Source organism: Gasterosteus aculeatus, chromosome 7, assembly GCF_964276395.1.
Source record: "Gasterosteus aculeatus chromosome 7, fGasAcu3.hap1.1, whole genome shotgun sequence".
NCBI lineage: Eukaryota > Metazoa > Chordata > Actinopteri > Perciformes > Gasterosteidae > Gasterosteus > Gasterosteus aculeatus.
In genome coordinates, this window is record NC_135694.1 from 3,294,860 (window position 1) to 3,315,311 (window position 20,452).

At 40.0% G+C, this 20,452-nt stretch overlaps 3 protein-coding genes across 7 annotated transcripts; 1 reads left to right on the forward strand and 2 right to left on the reverse strand.

Moving 5' to 3' along the window:
- The first annotated feature begins 4,029 nt into the window (after positions 1-4,029).
- LOC120821270 (H-2 class II histocompatibility antigen, E-S beta chain) lies at positions 4,030-6,870 on the forward strand. Of its 2 annotated transcripts, none has more exons than XM_040179668.2 (6): positions 4,030-4,149; positions 4,350-4,622; positions 5,592-5,805; positions 5,962-6,029; positions 6,112-6,225; positions 6,536-6,870. In XM_040179668.2, exons 1-6 carry the CDS (start codon positions 4,095-4,097, stop codon positions 6,559-6,561), a joined length of 750 nt encoding a protein of 249 aa, XP_040035602.2. In that variant the 5' UTR covers positions 4,030-4,094; the 3' UTR covers positions 6,562-6,870. The 2 variants fall into 2 exon arrangements, with proteins under 2 accessions (XP_040035602.2, XP_040035603.2); XM_040179669.2 differs by having other exon boundaries at positions 4,350-4,592.
- A 1,337-nt stretch (positions 6,871-8,207) lies between these two features.
- Positions 8,208-10,066, reverse strand: LOC120821271 (HLA class II histocompatibility antigen, DP alpha 1 chain-like). Its single transcript, XM_040179670.2, has 4 exons — positions 9,857-10,066; positions 9,463-9,705; positions 8,899-9,183; positions 8,208-8,774 (listed from the first exon to the last, which is right to left on the reverse strand). The coding sequence occupies exons 1-4, from the start codon at positions 9,918-9,920 to the stop codon at positions 8,653-8,655; spliced, it is 714 nt and encodes a 237-aa protein (XP_040035604.2). The 5' UTR covers positions 9,921-10,066; the 3' UTR covers positions 8,208-8,652.
- A 1,416-nt stretch (positions 10,067-11,482) lies between these two features.
- On the reverse strand, positions 11,483-19,905 carry LOC120821241 (Fc receptor-like protein 5). 4 transcript variants are annotated; one of them, XM_078105569.1, is made up of 16 exons: positions 18,702-19,905; positions 18,550-18,585; positions 18,128-18,391; positions 16,650-16,925; positions 16,262-16,519; positions 15,754-16,020; positions 15,360-15,623; positions 14,865-15,164; positions 14,502-14,762; positions 13,369-13,632; positions 12,983-13,096; positions 12,858-12,873; positions 12,668-12,756; positions 12,473-12,523; positions 12,146-12,205; positions 11,483-12,005 (listed from the first exon to the last, which is right to left on the reverse strand). In XM_078105569.1, exons 1-15 carry the CDS (start codon positions 18,736-18,738, stop codon positions 12,156-12,158), a joined length of 2,547 nt encoding a protein of 848 aa, XP_077961695.1. In that variant the 5' UTR covers positions 18,739-19,905; the 3' UTR covers positions 11,483-12,005; positions 12,146-12,155. The 4 variants fall into 4 exon arrangements, with proteins under 4 accessions (XP_077961695.1, XP_077961697.1, XP_077961698.1 ...); XM_078105571.1 differs by lacking the exon at positions 15,360-15,623 and having other exon boundaries at positions 12,113-12,205; XM_078105572.1 differs by lacking the exons at positions 15,754-16,020; positions 16,262-16,519 and having other exon boundaries at positions 12,113-12,205.
- Between the last annotated feature and the right edge of the window lie 547 nt (positions 19,906-20,452).

The window sequence follows — 20,452 nt, forward strand, 5'->3', positions numbered from 1 at the left end:
TTTGAATAAATATAGTAGCTTCTGAAATGTTTCCTCACATTTTAGAAGCGGTTATCGGTAAATTCCGAGGTTATAAATCTACAAAAATAAGTTAAATGCTTCAGCACGGACGAGCTGCAGCGTTTCTTTCTTCCAGCCAGAATGAAGCCGGCGCCCCCAGTGGACCTTCACTTGGAGATGGTGTCGTTTCCACGGTCGGGAAGACCTCTGGAGCTCCAGTTATCTCTTCAATCTCAAGTCTGGTTAATCCTCTCAGCGACATCCATGTAAAACATCTGCCGAGTGCCTGAGAGGTTGGTTTTCTTTCACAAACACTATTTCATCCCCAAAAGTCCCAGAAGAGAGACACAAAAGTCCCGAGTTCACCTCCCACCTCGTCCGCAGAACGTTCCTGTTTGCAGCGATGGAGCAGCCGGGACAGACGGAAGCACTTTAGTGTGTGTGTGTGTGTGTGTGTGTGTGTGTGAGGTCAGGTGTCTTTGTTAACCAGTGGTGTTGCCTAACGTTGTATTTCATACTGATCTTGATGTTTTCTCCTTTTTCTTTTCTTTATTTATGTGTCGAAGGAGTTGTTCGTTATTATGAAGAATCTTCATGTTTAATTGTAAATTTAAAACAAAATATGTAAAGATTACATTTTGGTTTAAATTAAAAGGAACAAGAACAACACGTGTTTGTGTGTTTCTCTCGATCGCACACTTGTTGATAATTCATTTCTGCCAATAGATTCCTCTATTTTACATATTGGTGGAAGAAATATGTCCATTCTTCCATCGCATAAGAAATATAGTGTTATTTTTATCCAAAGAAATTTCACTCAGAACTGGAGATTTTGACTGTCCCGTGATTATTATGTGACAATGGAGGTGTTTTTATATCTCATTTATTTATTTATACATTAATATATATATATATTGAGCACCAATCAGGCCTCTGATAGTTTAGTCCACCTCTGTGAAACTCATCAGCCTCCCGTAGAATAGTGAATGCCTTTTCTTCCCCTGTTCACTTCTACAGCACTAGAACATGAAACTGTGTTCCTTCTGCTGCAGTTTAAACATGGTTTAACCAAAGTATCATACATATCACATCATGTTGTTTAGTAGATGCAAAATTTCGGTTCGATGTGTTTTCAATACAACCTTTTTTTTTTAAAGTTAAAACTCTTCTTAGTCTTTGACTTCTTTGCTCAGTACCAGGGACTCAATTCCTGGCAGCGTGCTCCGAGATCTACAACCATCTGATCAGGGTTCACGTCACGTGCACTAATGCACTGCATGGTCTGCTTGTTGCACTGTGAGGTGATTTCATTTGTCAAAGTGCCAAAGTTTTCCAATAGTGATAAAGTTTGGACACAGAAACGTTCTACCCAGAGGCCGTTCTGTACCTTCTCTTTACTAAAATGAATGATTTAATCTTTTCTACTTGCAGTATTAAAATGAGGAGGAGCGGATCAGAGAGGGGAACTTGTTTGTCAGAACTTTACACATCTTTGTTGCTGTTCTTTTCACCATCAGCCATTGTTGTACTCACAACGTGTTGATATGAATATGTTTGTAAATTGTTTAAGCTGTTTATTGAACTTTACTTCTACTTCTTAAAATTTAAACATGTTATCACACATCACAGATGATGACACTTCTAGAAGCGGATCAGCCCTGTTGTCAATGTGGTCTGTGGTTGTATTTTGCAATAAAAAAAACCAAAACTTCAACTATACATTTAGAGAAGGTATGAATTGGCAGAAAAACCTTTAACGCACACTTCAAAAGAGGAAACTGTTCACAGGCCTGTCAATTGTAATGTAGCCGCCTCGTCTGCATAAGAGAAGAGAAGCTAGAGATGAGAATTTCCAGCAACTCTAGTTCCTCATCTGCAACAGCATGTTGAGAGAAAGAGACAAAACAATTCAGTTTAATACATATGTACATGATGTGTGTGTATATAATATATATATATATATATATATATATATATATATATAATTATTATTGGTAGCTTTCCTCCTGTAGGTCAGCAAGGATCGAGGTACCGGGCAGGGTGGTGTACACAGACTAGCTTTGGTAGGGGTTCAGATACAACAACCTTCCAATTGTTTAGACGTTGCAATGACAAATGTAGCAGTTACGCATCATCAAATACGAGAGAAATGGTAGAACAAGCAGTGCTTTCACTGTCCATTCATTGCAGACAAGCAAAAAGTCCATGTTGTGCACCTGTATTCTTTAACGTGTACGGCAAAAAGCATACCCAAGTGATTGTTGTTCTATAATGTTTAAGGCGCTGTTAGAAGGGAGAAAAATGATCTAATGTTGTTTGGACAGAGGACCCCATTAATTTCATGAATTATAATGGTTATTATTAACTCGTCTTGAGGTGAAGGTGAATTGTGATTCAGAAACGTATAATGCAAACTGTTTTTATCTCCCCTTTTTCATCCATGTTGTATAAATACATACATTAAATGAGGCTACGATAACAGTCTCTCAGGTAATTGAATGTTCTTGAGTTTCTTTTATGTTTGCACGTGTAATCTAACTGACCGTCTACAGATAAATGTCGCCTGCGTCGGGTTCTAGATGCAGAGCTGATTTTTTTTATCCCGCCTCGCCATATTTATTCACTGACCTTCGAATGTGACACGAGGGATCCGTCCCCGACTGTTTTTTATTTGTTTATTAATATTATTTTTAATTTCATAAATAATTTGGGCATTAGGTTACCTTTTATTTTGGTTTGAGCACCTGCCCCCCAAAATGTCTGTGCACGTGCCTGTATATAAATGATGTTACTATAATAATGCAGAGATATAGTCAACACAAACAAGAAATAAGTATTTTATCATTCATAAAGTCTCAGGGATAAACAGCTTGAGGATAATTTGCAGTTTGCCGTATTGGTATCGGTTCCTATACTCTCACACCTGTAGGCCAAGTTGGGTTTTTGTCCTCCCCGTTTGTTTTGTGACTTCCTGTTTTATTTTGGAGATTAACTTTCCTCTCAGGTTCCTTGCTCTTCCTCATGTGTCAACAGTCTGATTGTCTTCCCTGATTCCGGATTGTGTCCACTTGTTCCCACTTTTTGACTTTTCAGCTCTTCGAGTTAAATCAGAGCATTTTTGGTCGTACTTTGTTATTTCCTCCTTACCTAAGAGAGTTTTTGTTTGCTTCCCGTCATTTAGTATTGCCCATCTCTATTAGTGGAGCCAGAGAATTTCTCTGACTTAACTCCCCCTCTTCAGATGAGTTTTTTTTGGTTTCCAGGGATTTCCCTGTGTCCTTTTGTTGGGAAACAAAAGCTTCAGCTGAACCTCAACTCTGCGTCCGAGTCCTCGAGAGCTCCCTGCGTGACATATACGCCCGTACCGAAAAGCCACACAGATTCCGGTTGCTTTCGGTGCCTGAGCCGATTGAAAAGCTTAATTGACCCTACTTTGATAACAAGCTAACGATAGCTATCGATTGTGCAGCTACAGCAGCTAGCTCGCCATCTGCCTTCTATTTATATTTATTAAAGTCTGATTTCTTTTAATTGACATTCCGTGACATCATTTTAGAAATGCTGATGCCACTGAATGATAAATGTTAAATATATATATAAAATAAAAGTAAATGATTAATGATCAATAACGGCTTTATTCAGGTTAAAGGTTTTTATTGTCATTGTTGTAGTCATTGTAGTCAAGCAGTAGCAGCAAACAACAGTAAACAATGTACAAGATAAAGATACATTATTAGATAATCATAAATAGCCGCACATCTACAAACAACACATGAAATATAACAATATGTAATTGTAGTACAAATAATAACAATAATAATTGTGTGAATACACCAGTAATTTTAATCTGACATCTGAAATCATAATCATGACATAATAATATTCCTAATCACTAATACTGATTCATAATGATGCAACAATATGTCATTAACAATAATATTAACATGTATAACATTTGTATAATAACATTTATACTGCCTGTACTCACTCTGCTGATGTTGTCCACCTGGTAACAGGTGATGGCGATGATGACACAGGTCATGTGACCTTTTTACACCAGCTCTCAGCCACTCTTGTCAGGTGAACACAGCGGCATGGCTCCATCCTTCCTCAGCGTCTCCCTCCTCTTCATTTTTCTCCACGCAGCAGGTAGGATCAATACTCTGACCACTGATCAATGAACTCATCAATACACAATTTGTCAATGAATACACTTATCAATACACCGATGATTGAGCAATACTCTGATCACTGATCAATACACTGATTAGTGATCAATACACCAGTTGTTGATTCACAGACTGAACAGTAATCAATAACAGTGTTCAGTGATCGTGTCTGTTTTTCAGGTGGATTCATGGAGTTTGTGAAGGATCAATGTGTCTTTAACTCCACGGACCTGAAGGGCATCGAGTTCATCAGATCTACTTACTTCAACAAGTTACAATACACAAAGTTCAGCAGCTCAGTGGGGAAGTTTGTCGGGTTCACTGAACAAGGTATGAAGAACGCTGCAGCCTCGAACAACAACAATATGTATATGGCCAGCATAAGAGCAGCGAAGGAGACCATCTGTCAACCCAACATCCAGCGTATGTACGACAATATTCTGACTAAGTCGGGTGAGTTAGAGTGACATCATTGTTATCATTATCGACATTTTCATTACATTATTATTTATCATATAATGATCATGTCAAATAACATTGACCAAACATTCACATCAGACCTTGTGGGGAGGTTTTGCTACTACAGCTCATACTAATATTACTACTTATTCATGTGCTCATTACTAATTAGACCCTAGAATCACTTCTACATATTCTGGGACCCTGATGAACACATTTTATATGAAATGAATAGTTTAAATTGATCAAATCAGGAATATTGAAAAGTAATTTAGTAAAATGACAGACATAATGTAATTGTAAATGTGAAAGTCTGACTTAAATCAGACTAAATAAATAAATAAAGTCTGGTTTATTTAACTTGTTAAGTTCAAATCTAAAATTCAACTCTGTAAAATAGTTTATAAAACCAAAGAGAAAAAGCTATTATCATTTATTAGAAAATGTATAATAAATGATTTATGTTGTGTAATGTATCATATAGTATACATGTGATGTAATATGTAACAACATAATGATGTATTATACCACATTATATGATATAATTATATGATAAAATATAAAACAGAGGAAACAGTTTGAATTCAAGGATTCAAGTATTTATGGATTCTATAATGACATTATTGAGTAGAACTTTATTCTTCCTGTACCCTTTAGACTCTCTGAGCACCCTCACATCCCCATAAGCCACCTGAGAACTTTTTATTCTATGTGAACCTTTTAGAACCTCTAGAACCTCTCTGGGATCATTCTTTACCACCAGGGTAAGACGGTAGTTCCATAAGTTTCCTCACATTGATGTCAGAATATTTTTATCTCTGAAACATAAGTACATGACTGGTACTTGTACTGCAGGTGGTACTACTGCTACTACCTTAAGTACTCCTTACGTACTCCCAGTACTAATACACTATCTGTGAACTCATAGAACAAATCCTCACCATCTGACTTTATTGTCTCCAGCTCAGCCCTACGTCAGGCTGCACTCTGAGACCCCCCTCGGTGGTAGAACTTCGTCCATGTTGGTCTGCAGCGTCTATGACTTCTACCCCCAGAATATCATAGTGAGGTGGACCAGAGACGGACGGCCAGAGGCCACCGGTGTCTCTTCTACCGACGAGCTGGCAGACGGGGATTGGTACTACCAGACCCACTCCTACCTGGAGTACACGCCCAGGTGAGTCTACCTCCACGTCCAGTCGGTCCAGCTAACTTCAGCTCCGATAGGTTCAGTTAGCTTCAGGTCCAGGTCCAGGTCCAGTTGGTCTAGGTTTAGGTTCCAGGTCCAGGTTTATGAGGATAACCACTGATGTGCTGGTTTGTGTGTCAGCAGGTCTGGAGAGAAGATCGCTTGTGTGGTGGAGCACATCAGCCTGAGTAAACCTCTGGTTACCGACTGGGGTAAGTACCTGTCTGCCTGCATACCTTTCTGTCTGCCTCTTCACCTGTCTCTCTGCTAACCCGTCTCCCCGTCTGTCCTCAGACCCGTCCATGCCCGAGTCTGAGAGGAACAAGATCGCCATCGGAGGCTCAGGACTGATCCTGGGTCTGACCTTGTCTCTGGCTGGATTCATCTACTATAAGAGGAAAGGCAGAGGTCAGAGCTCACTTATGTTCACTGATGGTTCAGATTAGTCCAGAATCCAAAGAGGCCTTCAGCAGGTCCCCCAAAGTCTGGACCTAGGTCACCTGCTCTTTCTGACGCCTACAGGGGTTGACATGGCGCAGGGGTAGAGAGGGTGTGCTGGGGACCACATGGTTGGTAGTTCGAGCCCCGGCTGCTCCATGTCCCATGTTGAAGTGTCCCTGAGCAAGACAACTAATTAATAGTAATGTAATGTAATGTATGGTGTTTCAGATCAATTCAGTCTGGATTTAATGCTGTTCTGTTCTCTTCTTTAAACCAGGACGAATCCTGGTTCCCAGTTACTGAACACAGTTGGTTCTGGTCTTGCTGCTCGAAAGATCGTCTGGACTCGGATACTCGCGTGTGTAAAAGCAGGACTGGATCAGTGCTGGATCAGATTCTGGTGTGTCACAGCTGGATGTGAACTTTGCTTCTTCTACGTGTGATTCACAGCTTTTCTATATGAAATCAGTGTAAACGACTCAATAACTGCTTTAAGTCAGATGTAATCCAGTTATCTGAATGATTTGGGGCTCGTAGGTTGTGTGATTGTTAGATTCATATATTTTTACTGGAGTGAAACGTTTTCTAAACACAATAAACAACCAAACTCTGTGTGTTATTACAGTTTTTTTTCAATTGCTAACAAGCATCTCACCTGTTGTTTTGCTGGAAAATATTGACCCAACTGTTGAGCGGTGCAGATTTGGCTGCAGACTTGGACCGGCCTCTCTCAAAGTGAGACCATGTGTTGCCCTCCTCTCGGTGGCGCATCATAGAACAGCAGCGGACACCTTAAATACATATAAAAAGTAAATCGTTTTAATGGTGGTGGTGTCTGTGCAATGTCAGTCTCCGTCAGCCGTTCTTCTTCTTCTTTCCCATGGAAGCTCATGTACGATGCACAGACACCCCCCCCCCCCTTAGTGGTGAGATGGTGACACATGCTGGTTATCTTTGACCCTACACAATTACATTGCAGCAGAGATGGCCGAACGAAAAACAATGGTTATGAAGCAACTTAAAAATACATATATATTACACATGGTTCACAACATTTACAGTATTTCATCAGATATCAGCGCTCTTGGTCTTCCTCTCCTTTGTCCTCCACACACTCTCCCTCATATCACTCCTCTTTCCCCACCAACCTGTCTTCTGTGATCCATATTTCCAAACCACCTCCAAGCTGTCGCCTGAAACATGGTGATAAGAGTGAAGCAGGACACCTGGTCGGCTTTGAGCTGAACTTGTAATTAGCTTGACTACTACAGAAATGTTTGAAATGTGTCATCATTCTGATTTGAATGTGCTTTTGTCAGTTTTGAAAGCAGTGTGTTAGCATATGAAAAAAATCCTGCAAATATACATTTTTTGCAGTTTGTGGAGTATGAATGACAAAAGTGTTTGTGGATTTTGAAAAATGTAGTGATTGATGCATTTTGTCAGAAAGCAGTGAAAAATGATTCACAGTTTGGTCCGTATACACTTGTGTGTCGCTGAATGTGTGAAGAGTTTGGAAAATGTGGCTTGAGTATTGAACAATGCTTGTTAGCAATTGGAAAAAACAAAACTAGTATGAGTATATACTTAAGTATGAATATGAAAATATTTTGGCGAGCAGGTGCTCAAACTGAAACAAAAGGCCACCCATCGCCAAAATTATTCATGGAATTTTATTTTTTTAAAATGAAATAAATAAAAAACACAGTAGCTATTTCCCCGGTCCTTCTGCTTTTGGAATATCTTCTTGGCATTATGCTGCAAATTTTGTAAATGAGATAAACAATGTTGTGCATAATAATATGCTATATATATGATAATAATAATAATATATTAGATTTAAAATTAGCTCTGAACCTCCTGAAGCAACAATACAATCTACAATTATCTCACATTACACACAAACTTATTTTCATTTTCTTCCCTTGATGGAAATAATAGAGAAACAGTTCATTTAGGAAAATGCTTTTATTTCAGTAGCTTAGCTTAGCATAACTATGTCTCCAAGGTAAATGGATCTCTAGCAGAATAAAAAGCCAATTAGCTTCTTAGACAAACATGTTTGGAAGATCTCGTTCTGAATTTAGTTCTTATAGTAATAATAAGTTAATAGTTTAAACACGTCGTGTTCATCAAACCGTTAAAAGTGCTGCTGAGACACAGGCAGGGGTCAAAGGTCAACTGGTCTGACTTCTTATCTTAGAGTTTATTATTGCAAGAAACACAAGTCACAAATGTGTGAAAATAAAATGAGATCATCTCTACACCGTCATCGTTATTTCAACACAAGAGCAGAAGATTAATTCAATACTTCATTCAACAAGAATAAGAGATACTTAACAACATTAGACTGGATTAGATGAAGAGGAAGAGACGCCTATAAGATGAAGATCATTAGCCGCACTCGTTTCTTTTGACGAGGAAGAAGGTTCCAGCAGCGACGCCGAGAAGACCAACAGTCAGACCGACTCCACAGAAGACCGCTGGGCCAATGCTGGGCTGAGACATCTGCACATCTGGCGACAGAAAAGACATGTTAAGCTTCACATCTGGAGACATAAAGCTCAGCCTCCACATCTGGAGAAATGAAGCTCAGCCTCCACATCTGGAGACAGAAAGGAGTTGTTTGTTGTGTCTCACCATAGAACCTGACCAGTGGATGATCCAGGGCCAGATGTTCCACCATGCAGCTGTAGATGTCTCCCAGCTCAGGGGTGAACTCGAGGGTGGAGAACTGGTTGAAGGTTCCATCGTTGTTGGGGAAGGGAATGTTTCTGCTCGTTCCTTCAGTGGCGTTCTCCTGGTTCTTCGTCCAGGAGAACGCCACTGGAGCGGGATAGAAACCAGTCACATGACAGATGAGCGAGTTTTTTTCTCCCAGTTCCACGGCGTCCTTGGGGAAGATCATGTGACTGGAAGGAGGATCTGAACAGAGAGCAGCTCTTGTTAGAATCCCTCTCATGAAGAATCCGTTTTATCCCTTTTAATGTTTATTCGCAGGATCGATTCTGGCTTCTGGTGTTCAGCACGTTCTCCTAACCTCAACCCACCTGGTTCCCCAGAGAACCGAAGGAGTTCTCCTTCTGAAATCTACATGAGCATCTGGAGTTTGTGAGTAAACAGTTTGTTTGTTGTTCTTCAGAATGGTGTGCGCCACTGAGTGTTGAGCTGTTGTTGTTGTTTTTTAGAAGTGTTTGTCTTTACCTCGTTCTAGTGGGAACTTGTAGGCTTCCAGATCAATTCTCAGGTTATTTCTGCAGAACTGTTGCTCAGCCACAGCTACTTCATAACCTCCTGGGTAGGTTATGGGATCCAGAAAACTGGGCAGAAGACTGACTCCTTTGCCGAGTTTGAAGTCTGCGTACCAGAGCTCTTCTCCATCCAGACCGAACATTTCCTCTCCATCAGAGTCAGAACAGCCACTAATACGAATGCCCTCATGTGGACCTGAAGAGATTTATTTATTATTTAGTCTGTCAGTAAACAAAGAGGCTGTTTATTTGTTGTTTAGACTGTTATTAAACAAAGAGGGTGTTTATTTGTTGTATTTATACCATCAGAACTGAAACATGAGTTTTAAAGTGAGACAGGAACGTACCGTAAGCTGAGACACCAGAAAGGACGAGGACGACTACCATCATCATCATCTTCATGGTCTTCATCAGCTCTCTGTGGACCAGAACCAGAACTGAGACTCTGAACCTTCTGAAGTGAACTGATAGAAACTCCAGCAGCAGCAGAGCGCTTTCCCTCCACAGCCAATGGGTTGCAGAGCTGGTGTGATGTCATCAGTGTCCAGGTAAAGAAAAGCTGGGTATATACAACCCAACTGTAAAAGAAACGATAAAATCCACAACACGTACCAATACATTTAAACTAAAATGATGTTCAAATCGAATCAAAATCATGCAGATACAAATATTTAAAATGGCGATAGAATTAAATGGCTATAGGAAGTAATATATTCACATATTAATTCTACTGTATAAACAGGTGTTTAGTTTTTATTTGCTTCTCAGCCATCTCAACCAGGCACTGTTCAAAATTGCCTGGTATTTCCTTAATGTTGTCCTGTTTCTTGTGTGTGGTCAAAAGTATCGGAATAGATCATTAGCTTCACTGCTAAACTTTGCTTGAAGCTGCGCAAAGGACCTGAGAGTAGTTCCTTCAGATAATTGACTTATTGTGGTTGAACCCTTCTCCGCCCATCTACCAAAGCCACTGTCTACGACTGTAGACGTTCCGTCTGGGATCCGGCCCTTGGCGGCGGGGATTCTGGCACGGGTTGGGCCGGGGCCCCCATGCCCGCCCCCCCCGTGACCTGCAGACGGCGCCCCCGAGCTCGGCGCCCCTGTTGTGGAATATTTCAATAAAAGCTCGGTAGAAGAGAATGATTTGTCTGATAAAAGATTTGTCGATTTATTGCTTGCAAGCGGGAGGTCAAATAAACAGGCACGTATCACGGTGCTCTGTGGAAATGGCGTCTCCGAGCAGTAAAAACGCAAGTTTTTATACACATATGAAGGACATTCTCCGTGCCAGTTACGAGAAGCTGCAAAGCAGGTTGAGATAAGAACCCAGGTGAAGCTGAGGGTAGCACACACACACACACACAAGATCCTCCTCAGTGGCCGCTGCAAATCATAATTAATTGACATAAAGTAAAACCGTGGATCCGGAACTTTCGTACCGAATAAGATAAGATATGAACAGAATACAGGACACTTGAGACACGGCTTTAGGGGGGGGGGGGGTTCTGTCACGGTTTGGGTTCACGTCCTGTTTTATTTTGTAGTTTCATGCCTCTGGTGCTCCTGGGTTAACTTCACTTCCTGCCTCGTCCTGTCATCCCCTGTGATTGTCTGCCGTGTCCATGATTGTTTCCACCTGTGTCCAATCACCTGCACCTTCCCACTGTATTTAAGACATGTGTGTCTCTTGTCGTGTCATTGACCCTTCATGTCGTGCCTGGAACCGCTATCCTGAACCTTGTCCCTGTGTGATGTAAGTCCCTCTTCCCCGTGTGCGTTTTTCCGTGTCTTCGTTTGTTTCCCCCTGGAAATTTGGATTTTGGATTTTTGGATTTATTCAAAGTATCGTTTTTGTCATAAACGCGGTTGAGCCCGACTTCCTGCATCGCCTTCCCCGTTCCTGACATGGTGTTACCTCCATTTACCTTTTTATACTCCATTTATCAATAGATGGATGTGATTGCTGTGATCTATTTGTGTTTAATTAGATGAGCAGGTCAAAGTTTATTGATGCATAAAATGATAAAAAATTACAAAATGTATTAAGCACAAACCGGTGACTGTAAAATACAAACGGCAACCTTTTTAAAAAAACAGACAAAAATAAACAAATGTTGGAAATGTGTTCAATAACAGATTAAAAGTGTAATAAATGTGTACTTTTTTTTTTAAATCAGAGAAGATGACTTCATATTGAATAATAGCACCAACACACTGAAGCTTAAAGACGTCAAACTGCTTTTCAAACCAGCCTCCATTCAAAGTTTTCTACAGAAAAAAAATGAAATGTACAGTAAACACTCAATACCAACATTAAAAGTAAAACCTTTGAAGACACATGATCCTTTAAATGATCTTTTCATGGGTTAACTACAAAACACTGTCTCATATCAGGAAAGAAGAAGTTCACACAATAATTACTCAAAAAGACAAAGATGTGGTTTTTCATGTCGTCATCCGTTCCCCTGGTTCTGTCCGTGCAGATGTTTTATTCATCTGAACAAAGAGAAGGAAAAGAGATTGAAGGTTATTTAAGAGTAACAGGTATAAGTGTTGTGTTTGACCTTTGCTGCCTGCTGGTAGTAATACACAAGTACACTCACATTGTACTACATGGTCTGTTGTACTTGAAGTACCTGCAGCTGTTTACATCGTCACATTTTGGTAAATGCTCTCCTCTGGTTCATCATTCGTCCCTGTTAGAAGGATCAGATGAATGCATGAAGAGACACTTTGTTCTCCTTTATTAAAGCTCTGCTGGCCTACAAAAGCATCTCAACTACTGCAGCTTGTTCCCTTATAGAAGTATTCACATTAGCCATCAATGTCTTTAAGCTCAAACACAGAATCTGTGACATCATCGATACACTTTGTCTTTCATTTAAAGGACGGTCAACCAGTCACATGATCATCTGATTCTAGTATTTAACAGCTGTGTGATGAACACACAGGATTTACTGCACCTTGTTTACGTTGTCCAGAGCCTCTGATTGTTTCATAGAGACAAGAATCACCTGCAGAGCAGTGAGGATAAAGACGAGGTCATTCAATCATTTCAACCACTTTGTATGAATTATATAATCTGCTCAAACAGATAATCTGAAATGTAAATGCATGAAAGTAAAGAACATATTAAATAAATCAGGATTAAAACTGACCATGAAGAAGAGCAGCGTAATGTCCGTCTTGAGTTTCACCCTGGTTGATCATGTGGTCTGTAGCTGGGCTCTGATTGGTCCTCTGAGACCTTGTGGGTCCAAAACATGAAGTAAATACAGAGGATTGAATGAGGAACATGTAAAGTCCTGCTGCCGTGTTCAGAGGGAGAGAAGAGAGGCTTGTACCAACCTGCTGATGCTTGAAGCTGCAAGAAAAAGGTTTCACATTGTTGATTAATGAGTGTGTGTAATAATATGTGTGACTTTGACTTATTTCAGTGAAATCAGTCTGATATCAGAAGGAAAAGATCTCACCTTTTGACTTTCTGTAGCAACACAGAATCAGCAGAAAGATCAGCAAAACTCCAGAAACCAGACCAACCACCAACAGCAGGAGAAACACAGAGCTTGATGCTGCTTCTTCAGGATCTACACACAAGTACACACCAACCATGAAGAGATACACAAGTACTACAACACACACACTCAAATACACTCACATGAACCTTTGATCACACAACATTCACCTTTCACTGCTGCTCATGTTAGTTTCATTTGTGTCTTTAAACACTAAAATGTATAAAACTATATTGTCTCACACAAACAAATTCAGTACAAATTCAGTGTGTAATTCAGTTACACCTTTTGTAACTCAGACTGTAACACATATTACAAAGAAAACATCTTCTACTCGTACTCACGTTCCACTGACAACCAGCTCTCTGCTGAGGTCAAAGTCTCCAAACCTGGAGGTGAATTCCTTCCTCTACATTTATAAAAGCCTTCATCTGACTTAGTAACTGCAGAGATAAGCAGCTCCCCTCCGACACCATTTGGGAGGAGTTTGTCATTTTTATAGAAATCCACATTATGAAGAAGATCTTTTGTCCTCAACATGCAGCCAAGAGTGACCGAATGTCCCTCAGTCACAGGATGGACAGAACTCACCAGGATGACATCACCACCTGTAAAGAGACCAGAGGACAGGAAGTCAAACAAGCTGATGTCCAATGAAGAGAAGACATTTAAAGTTTACATTTGTTGTCCACATTCACACAGTAGCTGAGCGAATAGCTGCATTTCATGGATGGAAGAGACGGCTCTTTGGTGACGTACATGCTCACATTTACATCTTTAATAAATGCTCAATATGTCGGAGACAAATGTCCACTTAGTGGCAGTGAGCTACAGAATGGACTAAAAGGTCCAACGTGGAGGAGCCAGGATGGAGCCAGATAACTCTACAGCTCCTCCTGGTCTAAAGTCAATGGTGGATGTCTATGTTCATAAAGAGGAAAGTCAACCACAAAGACGTGTTGGACAATACAGAGAAATGATACTGAAATAAACTAAATATTGAGTTAAAGTCCTTATAAAGTCACCTTAAAATGTCAGCACTCTACAATAAGATGTGTAAATACTTTAAATGTCAAAACTCTGTCAAGAAATGTTTTTTACTTATTAATCGCAAATCATTAATCTCGATTAATGGCGATTAATGAATTTTTGTTGTTGTTACAATGTTGTTTATAATGAATGTTTGTTTTTGTTATAAAGACTACAACTTAAAAGTAATGAGTAATCACTTGAGAATGTGTGTATTTTAGACACTGTTGTTTAACTGTTAAGGTTATTTTAAACACAAAACCACACAGAGGGAGAATTCCACCAGGTGGAACATGTTGAACTAAAGACTCTTCCTGGTGTCCTCGTGCACTTTGTTCTCAACTCTCCATCATTTAATGGCTTATAAAGTCACCTTAAAATGTCAGCACTCTACAATAAGATGTGTAACTACTTTAGATGTAAAACCTTTAAATGGATATAAACTCACTGTGTGTAGTGATGTTGGCTGCATTGCTGGACTGTGTTGCAGACTCACACCAGTACACTCCACTACTCGCTCTAGTGTCGGTGTTGCATGTGGATCCAGTCATTTGTCCCCAGTAAGAACAGGATGACATGAAGCCAGATTCATCAGCCTTCATCACTCTCCACTCAGCAGAGTTTCCCTCACAGCTCAGTGACAGTGACTCTGTGCTGAAGTGCTGCAGTCTGTGAGGACTCACTGTGAGAGACGCTGCTGGATTCACACCTGAAGACACGTCATTAGGAGACACACACAGGACAAACAATGTCAACACAAACAGGACATTTATTCTCTTGTGCAAGAATATAAAAGTGTGAACAAACTCACCTCCAGACCAGACAAACTTCACATCACTGTACAGAGTGTAAAACACAGGATCTCCTCTTCCAGCTCTGCACACATATCCTGCTGTGTGTGTCTGTCCATGAAGAATGTAGGAATCCTGTTCAGTCCCAGTGGTGTTACCAGCTAGAAGCTCATAGGTGTAGTAGAGTGACAGTTCTGGAACAGCCTGATACCAGAAGAACCTCCATCCTGCAGACGGAGGTTCAACACTGCAGGTCAGAGTCACTGAGTCTCCAGGACTCGTCCATGATGGAGACACTGTGAGGACAGGACGAGGGACATCTGTTGGAAAGAGATTTCACAGAATAAAGACGTGTTGTGATGAGTCCTTGGTGGATTACTTTCACTGCTGATGTCCTCCATCTTATACTTCAACTGTGTAAACAGGTGTGATGGGACATTGTCTTTAAATAAATTAACTAATTAAACAACTCAAATATTCTGTTTCTATTAACTCAAATATAAATGCTGACATACGTGATGTTTTTACTGTGAAAGCATCACTCCATTCTGTTGTAGAGGCTCCATCTTTCAGTCTGCCCTTACAGCTGTAGTCTCCTCTGACTGATGATGTCATCATGGAGCCTCTTGGGTTTGGAGGTGTGTAATAGTCGGGTGTTCTCCATTCATACTCCCACTCAGAGCCTCCTCCCCCCTCTATTCCACATGTGAGAGTGATCGTCTCTCCAGAGTAAATCTCAGGCCAGTCGTGTTGCAGAGTCACAACAGCTCTGTTTGTGACTGTTCATCATCATCAGGCCCCAAATAGAAAAGTTACACAAACAGAGTTTTAGTGTGAGTCTTAATGCTTATTCACAAATACTTTTTCTACATGTTTTGTTTCACATCAACTATCAGTTTAGTTCTTTACCGACTGGATGGCTGTACTCTGTGTAGTAAACTGGGGCTCCTCTTCCTCCTCTGCACCAGTAGACTCCTCCACCAGAGGGAGAGATGCTTCCACTCTGGAGGAGAACATAAGCTCCTGGTTTCAGAGGTTCAGAGGTTTTGTTGTGTTTGTACCAGTAGTACTTCCATCCAGATGATGATGATGATGATGATGAAGACCCCACAGAGCAGGTCAGGGTCACACGTCCTGCTACAGGAGAGTCTTTTCTCAGTTGGGCCTTTGGTTTTGCTGTTTTAATGTAGAACAAAGATAAAACAATGTGATTATGGTGCCTGTAAATTTCTCCATTTTAAGGAATTTAATTGAATAATGTCAGCATCCTGGTGGTGTAACAATTTATTCATCACTTTCATATGTATAAATAGATAGTTATTTATATATATATATATATAGAAAAATATATTTATAACATAATCGAACTAGAATTTTAAATATATTGTCATTAATTTAAATATAGATACTGACATACCTGATGTTTTTAACATGAAAGCATCACTCCATTCTGTTGTAGAGGCTCCATCTTTCAGTCTGCCCTTACAGCTGTAGTCTCCTCTGACTGATGATGTCATCATGGAGCCTCTTGGGTTTGGAGGTGTGTAATAGTCGGGTGTTCTCCATTCATACTCCCACTCAGAGCCTCCTCCCTCCTCTATTCCACATGTGAGAGTGATCGTCTCTCCAGAGTAAATCTCAGGCCAGTTGGGCTTCACAACAGCTCTGTTTGTGGCTGTTCATCATCATCAGGCCCCAAATAGAAAAGTTACACAAACAGAGTTTTAGTGTGAGTCTTAATCCTTATTCACAAATACTTTTTCTACATGTTTTGTTTCACATCAACTATCAGTTTAGTTCTTTACCGACTGGATGGCTGTACTCTGTGTAGTAAACTGGGGCTCCTCTTCCTCCTCTTCCTCCTCTGCACCAGTAGACTCCTCCGCCAGAGGGAGAGATGCTTCCTCTCTGGAGGAGAACACCATCTCCTGTTTTCAGAGGTTCAGAGGTTGTCTCGTCTTCTCTGTACCAGAAGTACTTCCATCCAGATGATGATGATGATGAAAACCCCACAGAGCAGGTCAGGGTCACACGTCCCTCTACAGGAGAGTCTTTTCTCAGTTGGGCCTTTGGTTTTTCTGCTTTAATGTAGAACAAAGACAAAACAATATAATTATTGTGTCAACATTCCTTCCATTAATCCCAGCAAACGTCAGGTGAGAGACGGGTTCACCTGGATTGGTCACCAGCCAATCACAGGCCTAACACAGAGACACACAACCATCCACACTCACATCTAAACACCTACAGACAATTTAGAGTTCCCAATCGTCCTAATCACAGAGCGTGTCTTTGGACTTTCAGAGGAAGCCGGAGAACACGGAGAGAAACCAGGCAGAGAACATGCAGACTGCACACAGAAGGCTGCTGGATGGAGTCGAACTCAGGACCAACTGGCTGTGAGGTACCAGTGCGAACCACCACCCCCCTGTCAATACTACAACGTGATAAATAAAATAAATGACCATAAGAATTTACTGATAAAACAATGCAGACGTTATTTAATCACTTGTGAATCTGTGTATATAATTAAGAAATAGTAAACTCAAGAAATAATCTTAATGTTTCATATTTATTCACCACTAAATGTATTTGTGAAAGAAACCTAATGTGGAGTAAAGCGAAGGAAAATTAGAGGACAATTTGGACATAACCTTTTTTAGTAACTTCTTTAACTTTCTCAAAGATAATTCAGAGGATTCATCACACTGACGATGTTAAATTCCTGCAGCTCTTTAATATGAAAACTTTTTAGCTTCTGTTTTGATTTTCTTTGGTTCAGATTCTTCATCCTCATAATTGCACATGTAAGAGCTCCATCAGACGTCAGAGAAATGGTGATTTCATGTGTGTGTTGATGGTTTGTGTCCATCTCAATAAGTGTTTTGTCTTTGTAGAAGTCAGCATTCTTCTCCTTTCTCTGGTCTCCACGTCTACAGTGAAGAGTCACTGATTCTCCTTCATACAAGGAGGACGCAGGAGTTAAAGGATCACATCTCTGTCTGTGGAACAGTTACTTCTTTGCTTTACTGAATCAGCTTCATTAAATGAACAATGATACAAGATATTAGCAACGACAAAATAAATTCTTTGGTTTATTTAAAATGATCAATATTATCTGATAATTGATCCTTTTAAACAAAGATCAGCTGACTAAACAGCATCAGTGTTCAACTTCAAGGTTCCTCTTAAATTATTAAACAGGTTTATTAAATCAACACGTCTCATTAATATAAAAGTGCTTTAATGAACTCGTTGTGATGGTAAAACTTTGATCACTTACCTGATACACTTAGAGAGACTTTATTACTTCTTCTTATAACGTAGGAATACTTGTGATAAGCAGCACACTGATATTCACCACTATCTCCTGTAGTTAGAGATGATGATGTAAATCTATTTTCTGGTCTGTAGTTGGTCCAATGATCATTCAGATTGAATGAGTAAACCCAGTCAGCGATGTTTCCTTCCTTTAAGTCACATATGAAGGTAACTTTCTCTCCAGTAAATAAAGGAGACCAGTTTGGCTCAATATGCAGCAAAGCATCTAGAAACAAACACAACATGCAAATAATAAATTGTTTTTTCTTACTCGTATTCATCATAAATGAACTAAAGAGAACAGAAATATTAAATGTAAACAGTGATAGAAGGTGTTGAATCGTCTTGAGTGAATTTATCAAATAAAGGAAGTTGTATAAAAACCTTGAGCGTGTCCACAGTAGAGGAGAATATTCAGCACTAAAATAAAGTGAGAAACATCATCACGCATCATCAAACTGACAGAAACTATTAACTTCTGCCATTTAAAAAGTTGTATGTATGAAAACTATGATTTAAAGAGAGAAAGTACTCACAGAAAAGCCCCAACGCACCAAACAAAGCGCGTCCCATCCTCACGTCCACGCTGACACTCTGCTGAGAAACGGCTTACGGCGTTCACACTTTGAGTAAAGGGTGACATGACATCATCCGGTTGGACATTTTCTCCTCCTCTTCTTCATTTTAACTTCCTTCCCTTTCACACGAAGCTCAAATGACCAAATTAACAACAGCAGTTTTTAGCTCCTTTCTAACAAATAAGCGTTGAACACAATGCTGACACTCATTCCACTGAAAGGTATTGACAACATGTCTTAGATCACTGCTAACCATCTCTCCTCAACTTTAAAATACATCTCATATTAGTTGTTAGCTGTTTAAGGCCGATCCAGTCTGTGAGCACCAATCAGGCCTCTGATAGTTTAGTCCACCTCTGTGAAACTCATCAGCCTCCCGTAGAATAGTGAATGCCTTTTCTTCCCCTGTTCACTTCTACAGCACTAGAACATGAAACTGTGTTCCTTCTGCTGCAGTTTAAACATGGTTTAACCAAAGTATCATAAATATCACATCATGTTGTTTAGTAGATGCAAAGTTTCGGTTCGATGTGTTTTCAATACAACCTTTTTTTTTAAAGTTAAAACTCTTCTTAGTCTTTGACTTCTTTGCTCAGTACCAGGGACTCAATTCCTGGCAGCGTGCTCCGAGATCTACAACCATCTGATCAGGGTTCACGTCACGTGCACTAATGCACTGCATGGTCTGCTTGTTGCACTGTGAGGTGATTTCATTTGTAGAAGTGCCAAAGTTTTCCAATAGTGATAAAGTTTGGACACAGAAACGTTCTACCCAGAGGCCGTTCTGTACCTTCTCTTTACTAAAATGAATGATTTAATCTTTTCTACTTGCAGTATTAAAATGAGGAGGAGCGGATCAGAGAGGGGAACTTGTTTGTCAGACCTTTACACATCTATTATCTTTGTGGTTGTTGCTGTTCTTTGTAATCACAATGTTTTACTAGAAACATGTTGCATCAATTTGTAAATAAACTGTTTATGCAGTTTATTGAACTTAATTTCTACTTCTTATCTTTAAAACATGATATCATACATCTCTGTAGAAGCGGATCAGCTCTGTCGTGAGTCATGGTCGTGTGACACCACAGCCACACATCTTGTTTTACATTACACGTTATTTAGCTGCCGCTTTTATCCAAAGCGACGTACAATAAGTGCATTCAACCGTAGGGATACAAACAAGAAAGTGTGATTTTATCAAATAAGTTAGTTTGCTATAGATTAGTGGCGTTATAAGTAGAATTTAAGTGCTACAATTTGTTAGTCCTTTAGTCGAGGTAGAGGTGTGTCTTTATTTTGCGGTGGGAGATGTGAAGGCTCTCTGTGGTCCTGATGTCATCATAGGTTTATTTAGAGGTGTGAATTGGCAGCAAAACCTTTAAACCACATATCCAAAGAGGAAATAGTTCATAGGTCTGTTATTTGTAAATGTAGTTGTGTCATTTCTAGAAGACGAAGGAGAGATGGTGATGATCAGATTTTCCATCAACTATTTAGTTCCTCATCTGCAACAGCATGTTGAGAGAAAGAGACAAAAACATTTAGTTTAATACATATCTGCATGATATATGTATATAATAACGTATATTAACCTGTAAGTAGCTTTCCTCCTGTTTGCAGCAATGATGGAGGTACCGGAGGGTGGAGTACACTAACTTTAGTAGTGGTTCAGAAACAACAACCTCCACTGGTGGGGTTGGTAGAGGGTT